This window comes from Rhinolophus hipposideros (genome assembly GCF_964194185.1).
Source record: "Rhinolophus hipposideros genome assembly, chromosome: 21".
In the NCBI taxonomy this organism is placed as follows: Eukaryota; Metazoa; Chordata; class Mammalia; order Chiroptera; family Rhinolophidae; genus Rhinolophus; species Rhinolophus hipposideros.
This window is the reverse complement of record NC_138067.1, coordinates 32,692,142-32,701,128: the sequence shown is the minus strand read 5'-3', so window position 1 is coordinate 32,701,128 and position 8,987 is coordinate 32,692,142. Positions and strand designations below refer to the sequence as shown.

The 8,987-nt window shown below is 53.2% G+C and overlaps 1 protein-coding gene across 12 annotated transcripts in view; it reads right to left on the bottom strand.

Annotated features, from left to right (window-relative positions):
• Positions 1 to 734: 734 nt before the first annotated feature.
• Positions 735 to 8,987, bottom strand: part of BANP (BTG3 associated nuclear protein) — a 118,265-nt gene continuing 110,012 nt past the window's right edge. For 5 of the 12 annotated variants that reach the window (XM_081032990.1, XM_081032991.1, XM_081032996.1 and 2 more), the window contains 2 exons: positions 4,835 to 4,978; positions 738 to 1,370 (listed from right to left, as the gene is read on the bottom strand). In XM_081032990.1, coding sequence (XP_080889116.1) covers positions 1,299 to 1,370; positions 4,835 to 4,978 — 216 coding nt within the window. In that variant the 3' untranslated portion in view covers positions 738 to 1,298. Of the gene's footprint in view, positions 1,371 to 4,834; positions 7,538 to 8,987 lie in introns of those variants that run through there. The other 7 variants (XM_081032998.1, XM_081032997.1, XM_081032992.1 and 4 more) reach the window with 3 other exon arrangements.

Here is an 8,987-nt window from a genome sequence, read left to right as displayed (position 1 = left end):
TCCTCAGCTCACAGCGCCCATCCTTGGAGCATGGATGGAGGCACGGAATGTAGACATGCTGTCTCCGTGGAGGGAGCTGCTCTGCCCACCCTACCTTCACCCCTCAACATGTCCCGCATTAACTACCCAGCCCAGGAACCCCCAGAGGGTGAGGAGGTAGAGGCATGGCTATTTGGCATGGCAACTTGGAATGCTTCCCACAAAGTGTTGAGCAGGCATAGTCTAAGCAAGGGGATACAGTTTTGTTGTGGGAATTTCACAAATCTCACTCATGTAACTGCCAAACGGTGTGACAGAAGCAGGCCCCACACGCTGGTCACGTGTAATGCAAACCACCTCTGTGCTTATGTTTGGAACTGTTTTCTCTGCCTTTCTTTTTTTAACTTTAGACGATGAGGCAGGTTCTTTTGGACATGACTTTCTATAAGGAGCCCTGGAGCTGCAACTTTCTGGAGTTGATAGCACAGGTTACTGGTGGGAATTCCTACAATACTGAAGCCGCCTCACACTGTATCGGGGTGCCTGTGTCCGAGAGGCTCTCTGCTTCTGGGGGAGCTGACACTCAAGGCCCTGTTATGTGGCACTGACAGAAAGAGCCATGCCCCTTCCTTTGCAAGGACCCCACAAGTGCTGCCGGCACAGCTGAAAGGGCCCGCTGGGTGACCTCTGAGCATCCATCAGGAGAGAGGCGGGCCTCGGCAAACCATCTCTGAAGAGGAAACAGCATCCAAGCTGCTGTGGTCATAAATACATTTTATTTCATTAGAAATGCTTAATTACAGTGTTGAGAGCATTTCCCCCTAGAAAAGTAGGTAAGCAATATTTCCATCAAAATCAGTTGTCTTTGCAAATACCTATTTTCATTACACTGAACAGAGCACACAGCAAAAGGCTTCTGCTACTCCATTTTTTTCAATTTTCTTTTTTGTTATAAACACCATAGCAAATTAAAAAAAGCTGTTTAAACAGAGAAAAATATTGTAGTTCTTGATTTTCTGCGTGTACTTAACGCAATCCACACTGTGCTTCCCCACTCTTTCTCTAGACACCAACAGTGTGACTCAAACGAAAGGGGTCTTCTGGCAGGGGCAGCGGCTGTTGTTATTGTCTGTGTTACTGGGACACTTTCTCCTGTGGACGAGGCTTTCGGATGCACTTGAACAGAATGTGTGGGGTCACCTCCGTGCAAAGCCGTGGGGCCAGGGCGCATGTAGAACTGGGTGGTTGGCTGGAGCCCGCGCTGAGCGCGGTGACAGCTCCATCTCAGGTCCTGTCGCAGTCAGGCGGCCTGTCCTGCATCACTGGATCTGAATGGCTCCGTGCTCAAGCTGCATTTCGGACTGCAGGGTGGGCTGCAGGGTCTCAGCCGTCTGCAAGAGGGGAGAGAGGAGGGCTTTTCTATAAAAGGACCCGCCACTCACCAGTCACAAAACACCAATGGTTTCCATGCATAGAAGCAAACACACATAGCAGAGCTGAGAGGGGTTGGGTCCCAGCTTCACCCCTGCCTTGAGCAATGACTCTCCCAGATCCTGAGCTACTCACGCAGCAGCTCTGACGAGTCTAGGCCGCAGGCCCTCCTCACAGAGCCTTCCGCTTGCCCAGAACCCCGCCTACCCTCCCTCCCATGCCACAGGGCTCCTTGAAGTCTATGCTACGGATTTCCCATTCCTACCCCTGCTTATCACTGGGGAACATTCTCGCAGTAGCTAACATGTCCTTAACCGAATATATTTCTCTAGAATTTCAGTTACCATTTTGCCTTTTCTTATAAAACCTGATCCAATGTTCCAAAAAACATTTAGGGGCAGCTACCTTTCTCCCCTTAAAGACGTAAGCTCAAATTAATGAGTTACAGATATTAAGGACTTTAAATGCATATTCCCAGTTTTAAGTTAAAGGGAAAAATACAATCACAGAATAAGTCACCAATCATCCAGAATTGGCCCCCAAATGGAGATTTGGGTTTATTTTAGGATCCCCTATGCCATCCGTCAAAGGTGGTGTCACCAAGACTAGACACTCAGAGATGGGCTTCCTGGCTTCCCTAGCAGGAAATTTAGCTGGAGGGGACCTGCGTGGTGACCACAAAGGAAGATGCAAAGAAAGCCACAGAGACGGCAACGCAGAAGTCCCTGGGTGTGGGGGCTGGCGCTACAACTCCTACTACAGGTCAAGGGTGTGCTTCTGAAATACTACACAAACATCCAATGACATTCAGCTCAGTGTTTCCTTAAAGCAGAGGCCTTCCGGTTTCAGATGAAGGACTCGGCACAGGCACCCTCCGCACTGTCTACAGAGCTCATGAGAGGGGCTGGGCAGGTGCAAGGAACAAGGGATAAACCTATGACACAGGCGGGGTCGGGGAGGGGTTCCCCACAAGTTTCTGGACAACAGCAAGTGGATCAGAGCACGCTGGTAGCTGCAGGCGGCGGGAGGGAGGCAGGAGGGATGCCAGGCGGGGGCAGTAGGCATACATCTCATTCTCTACTCCGTTGCTATTTGTCCTAATGGAATGGCTCTTGAGAGCTGCCAGGTGTGAACAGAGACAAAGAATGCTGACAGGGAGCCAAGGGGGCAAAGGGCTAAAATGGACACAGCTTTCTTCAATTCCAAAACCTGTAGAATAACCACAAATTTATAATCCAGTAAGATGACCCACCACACAGCCCCCAAAACCTGCAGGACACACACTGTGTGACCCTTCGGTACCTGCCCAGCAGCACGGAGTAAACTGCCTTCACAGAAGGACCCCATTCATGACGTGCACATCACCCACATCACCCAGTGTGGGGCGAGGTGGGGCTTGCACGGGTGCTTTCTTCCAGGACAAGTTCGCTTTCAACCACATCAAATAAGCTGGCTGGGAAGCGTGCGCGCGCACACACACCACACACGCACGCATGTGCTCTAGGCCACGCATCATCCTTCTTAGTCTCCAGAGCCTCTGTGGTCACTGCGGTGTGAAAGCCCAATACCACTCAGAGTCAGAGGTACCTGGAAATGCCCAGGCCATGGGAGAGGCTGGAGGGGCCTGGTAGGGATCGGGGGGGGGGGAGGGGGGGGGAGAGGCATGTTTCCTCTGGGGCACACCTTCCCAAACTCTGGGCCAACTGGGGCCTCGTTGTGATTCAGGAGACTAAGAATTGAAGTCCTCACTGAACTGCTGAGGTCACCCAGCCAGCCACTTGGTCACCAGGGTCACGCTGGGCAACCCACTTGGCTCTGCTGAGCACCATTCCTCAGCAGCCACCTCGTGCGGCTGCAAGTGGACCAAAGGAGAATATCCTTTTCTCCAAGGGCTACGGAGAGCACATGACACCTAGCACAGTGCAGAGAAGAGGGCGAGAGGGGAGAGGAACAGCTTGAAAATTTGGGGCTTTAATCCTAAGCATCAAAGGCTGACGGCATCAAGATACACGGGCTCTTAGTGCCTGGCCACAGAAAAGAGAGGAGCAGACTCAGAGAGGGTGACAGAATGCGCAAGAAGGCGGAGCAGGAGTCAACACCCAGCAGGCTGGAACAGAACACCAGCAGGGTCCTGCGGGCAGGGGGCTCTGAGGCGGTCCCCTGCCATCCCACGGTCAGAGCATATAAAAGCCCAGCATCACAATGGCACTCTTGATCTCAGCAGTAATGTTAGTGATTGAAACCTACAGGCTATGTGATTTAAGAAAGCAGGCAACAAGCATTTGTGTCATTTGCAGCACCAGCAGCCTTGTGCTTTGTTCCAAGGGACCTCTTGTCTTCTCAGGAGCAATCCTATGGTTACTCTCAGAAAAACAGGAATCCACACTAACTTTAGAACTGGTTGTTCCAACACAACCAACCAATCAGAGAGAACCCACTCATACTGTCCTCTTAAAGGGGCTCAGGCTGTCAGGCTTCTGCCAGCCTCCTTGCTAGCACAGGGGCTCAGGCCTGGTTCCCCCTGACCCATGGGAACTCTGAGGAGAGAGGCCATGATGCTCAATCCACCCAGGACACTCACCGTGGGGTAGCTCCATGAATGCTTCAAATGTCTAAAGCAGCAGCCCTCTCATCTGACACTTCTGGAAGTGTCCAAACGGAGTCTCAATGCTGGAGTTTCCAAGAGCTCCCGGGAAAGAGCAGGTAAGGGGCAGTGCAGGAGGAGACCCAGCAAAACCAGACAATGAGAAGCTTCCGTGGCAAGCTTACAGTCAGTCAGACACGCTGAAGGAGCATGTAGCAAACAAAGGGAAAAGTGGGCCTTACGAATGTGGAGTTCCCGACAAGGTGGTCAGGATGCCTTGCGAGGAGTGAAGTGTAGGAAGCTGGTCCAGCGCCCGCAGGACCAAGAGCAAGCACCACAGCTACCGTGGCCAGCCTGCACTTCCACCACAACGCAGAGGGCTACGCACAGGCAGGTGCCCCATAAACCAGCCCCTGGGCAAAGGGTCGAGGCCGAGGGCTGGGCCTGCAGAAGCACTGACCTCTGTTGCCCCCCCGCAGAGAAGCAGCGAGGTATCAGGTCCCGGGGACCCCTCACTTGCAGAGGAGGATTGAAGAGAATGTAATTTTTGGCCTCTGAATTTATAGACAAACATTTGCATGAGACAGAGTATCTTAAGAATCGGTTTAGGGTTACCGATCTAACTTCTTACCTGTACATTTCCAGGCACTTAAAAAAAAATGGAGTTCCACAGGAGTGCTTCTGTCTGTCCAAATTAAGACTCTCTCACTCAATGGTAATTACCTTGCAGGGGAACATCAGAAGTAGTGACACCCAAACTGGGGCTTGTGTTCACACCTGCAGAAGCCCCAGGACCTGTCCACAGACAGGGCGTCCATTTCTAGAAGGGACAGGACCCACCTGAGCTGCAGTGGTGTGGTCTGTCACCGGCGCCAGCTGGACGTACTGCACCTGGATGTCACTGCCCTGGAGAGGAGACCCGTCCACGCCTGCAGCGGCAGGATCTGAAGAGGCCACGGCTATCAGCTGCGCTCCTTGCAGCACCTGGAGGGACGCAGCAGACCACGGTCAGCACTGGCCCCGGTGCGAGGGCAGAGGTGAGCACCAAGCACGCAGACTCCGCCATGCCCGTAGGGACCAAGGAGGATGGCCCAAGACCACATTCCGCTCTGCGGGATCTGGCTCGCGAATCACTCGGGAGGCATGTCTGCTTGGCCAGTGTGTGTGTGTGGTGTGAGCGCGTGTGAATGTATCTGCGTGGGAGCAGGTTGTTCCGCCACTTCTGCAAGTGACCTCCCTCACACGGCCACATGTTGGACACAAAAATGGCTTTTGAAGCCTTACAGGAAAAAAACCGAGCAGCTTGAGTTTCCAAAGAGTGAGTGTGGGGAAGTGGCCAAGGGCATGCCTGAGAACACAGACACGGAGAGACAGCGGGACACAGAGCAGGAGGGAAAGCCCCTGAAGACCCCCCGAAACCACTGTTGGTCTAGGTTCACAGGGAGGGGAGACCTGGAGACAGCCAAGAGAGGGAAAGGGCATGGAGGCATGTCCTCGACCCACAGGCCGGACACACGCTCCACAGCACAATTCTGGGAGCTCCCAGATCAGTTGTGAGTTATGGGAGATGAAAAAGCCCCCCAAGAGTTGCCGGAACAGCAGACACATGCATGTGAGTTACAAAACCCAACACTCCCGATGGAGTCGAGAAGGCCGCTGGGTGAGGAGCGGCGGTCAGTAACGAGGAAACACTGGTGATGGATTGCTGGAGAAGAGCTCCCGGGGGAAGACCAAGTTCCAGACACACATCACCAGCACACGGGCCGCCCTCTCAACCAGGGCCACTGCGCTGGGCTGGGGCTGGAGAGGGCTAGATGAGGCCTCAGGGGATGGGCTCCGGGCGACCCCACCACTGGTGAGCATGCCCATGTCCAGGCCCACTGCCCGCCCAGCCTACCTGGTGCTCCAGCAGGTGGAACGTAGGCTGGCGCCTTGGTCCCCTGCAGGCCAGGATGGGGAAGTGGGGGCAGGGGCCCTGACGCTTTGCATTCAGGAGAGTGAGTTGCCATGAGCTGTGAGGGTTTTTACTTGGGGGATGCGTCCCATCCCTCCTTCAAACTATGCTCATGGCACCACCTCCGCTTTCGGGCTCTCCATAGTGAGGCAACAATGAGCATACTTCCTGGCCAGCCCACTGCCTCCAGCAACAGCAACAGAGCTGAGGAAGACAGGGCACATGCGTGGAGAGAGAATGGGCTGCTCACTCCTGGAAAGGCAGGCTTGGCGTCTGTATGAAAATATAGTCTGTGCTTCTAAAATAATGTTCTAGTTTGTGATAAGCAAGAGTTCTGTTTCTTTAACAAGGAACCCATCAGTGGAAAAAAACAGATAAACTCAAATTTTTAGAATAAAAGATGGCAGCAAGTTCTTTTCCTTTTGTGTCTTCAGAAACCATCTGTGAACAGTTTCACATTCTAATGCCAGCTGGCTATGTTGGGAAGAGTACTGCTCCCCAACATGTACACGTCTCATCCCCAGACCCCATGGGTGTGTGCCCTGACACGCATGGGCAGAGGCACTTTGCAGATGGGATTAAGCTGATCATCTCAAGATGGAGAGAGTATCCTGGAGTATCGGAGGCCCAATGTCACACGGGCATCTTTGAAGCAGAGACTCCTCCCCAGCTCCAGAGAGCAAGAGTTGACTAGACACTGCTGGCTTTGAAGACGGAGGAACGGGCCGTGAGCCAAGGAGCGTGGTGCCTCTAGAAGCCAGAAAAGGCAGGAAACAGATTCTCCCCTGGAACCTCCAGAAGGAACCAGCCCTGTGACACCTTCACTTTAGCCCAGGGAGACACGTGTTGGACTTCTGACCTCCAGACTGAGAATAAACGTGGGTTGTTGAAGCCACGAGGTGTGTGGCCATGTGTCACAGTAGCCACAAGACAAGCATACAACTGCGGTCACCATTTCCTTAACTACCTCCTTTGAGTGCAAGAACTGGCTTCTTGGTCCCCAAAGGGCTGATCTGACAACAATGGTTCTTTATTAAAACACTACTCTTTTCCATTATAAACCATTTGCACTAATGAATTTTTGAAAGGTTAAAGAAAAAAACAACTGAAGAAAACTGAAGTCTCGATTATTCACATTTTCTTTTTCCCAGCACTTACTCTACACCCGATCTCTCATGATCAGAAAATAGGACCCAGTCCTGTCCAGGTCCATAGCTTTGCTTCCCATCACCAGGGAGGTAGCCAACCCCCATGTGGCCTGTGGGGCCGAGCAGCCTTGGGCAGCAGCCGGCATGGCCTTAGCAGAACTGAAGGGCCGGCTCAGGCGGAGGGCCTCCCTGCAGCACACCCATGGCCCTCAGTGCTCAAAGCCAATGGTCCCCGAGTCTCCTCCACTGGCCAGGTGGGCCTCTGCTGGGCATCAGTCTCCTCGCGGCTTGGGAAAGCATCGGCATTTTTTTAAGAAAGGGCAGCAAGATTCAGGGCTCCCTAGGCCCCTCCAGCATACGTCCCGACATGCCCTCCACTCCACAAACTCCCAGCATGGACAGAAAGTCAAAGAAGTCTAATCCAGACAAGTCAGCTGGGACCTGAAGAAAGGGAGACACGAAGCTATATTTAGTCATGGGTTGTTCTAGGAGCCTCTGTGCATCAGAGCAGAGGGGCGGCGGTTTTATTTTTTTGGCATAAAGAGTAAAACTATCAAAGCCCCTTCAAAAATCACATGTCAGATGTCACGTTTCTTTAGCCTGAGCAAACTTATCCTGACGGGTCTGCTCCAACTGTCAGAATCCACACAGTGCCTCAGTCAGGGGGGGTGACCGAAGTGGGCTGATTCACAGGTCTGGAGCGGTGACATCCTGCACACCCCCGGGCCACCAGGCCCCACTGCAGACGCGCCACTCTCCGCTGCCCTGTGCCTGGCGGCCTGCTCTTGTGTGCAGCCTTACTGACCCCTGCCTCCCTCTCCTCTGCTCCTCCTCCCCCTGCCTCTATCTTTGCTTCCCTTCCACTGAGAATGGAAGCCAGCAGAGAGGACCCGGCGATTCCCACCCAGCCTGCCATGGCCTGCTCTGGAGCCCCGGCCACCTCCAGGCGCACAGTGCATCTTGCTTATTTGCTCAGAGTTCCCCCCGCCTCCACCAGTGGAATAGGAGCTCCAGGAAGGGGGGAAGGCGTCGTGTTTTGTTCACTGCCTAGTACCATACCTGACACTCGATAAATATTCGTTAAATAAATGAAAATGAAGCTGATGTTGATGAGGAAAGAGTAAGAATGAGAAACAGGTGAGAAAACAGGCGGTTGCTTAGAGGGGTCCATCAGACAGGGAATGAAGTGTCGCGAAGTGCAAGGACCATGGAAATGTGTCTGCGTGGATTTTCACAGGCTCTCCTGGTGTCTAACGGGGATTGATGCGTTGTTCCTGAGCCAGGCAATTCTAGAGGAAAACTTGGGAGAGGCAAATGAAAAGTTTTCAGAAGAAAATGTGAAGGGGTAAGAGCAGTGAAGAAGACCCCTGGGTGAGCTAGAAGACAAAAGGGCAAGGGAGGGATGAGTTTCCTGTAAACACAGCAGCACCTGAGGTGTGTGAGTGGAGGCAAGTGCGGAGGAACGAGCCAGGGAGGACCGGGGAGGCCACACCAGCCACACGGAGCTGACGCCCTGCTCCTATCCACTGCCAGCCCTGCAGACCAGACGACAGCACGCCTCCCTCCTGCCTGGCGGTGGCCCCTCCATGGCCCTGATACGACACGCTCCTTCCGTGGCCCTCTTCACAAGGCTGAGCCAGCTGACACATGTGAAAGAACCTTTGCACTCCTGGATTCTCTGCGACAAGACAAATCCTGATTCCCAAAAGGGGGCCACGAAAAGGCCAAGTCAGTCGAAGGGTATCTGAATCCAAACACCACTACATCAAAGCCAGCCTCCAACGACCGGACGAGAACATTTACTCGTGCGCTTTGCACACTCTAGAGCACCACTGAAAGGTCATGCACAAATAAATTACAAGTAGTGTTACAAGTACAGTGATGTGGTTTT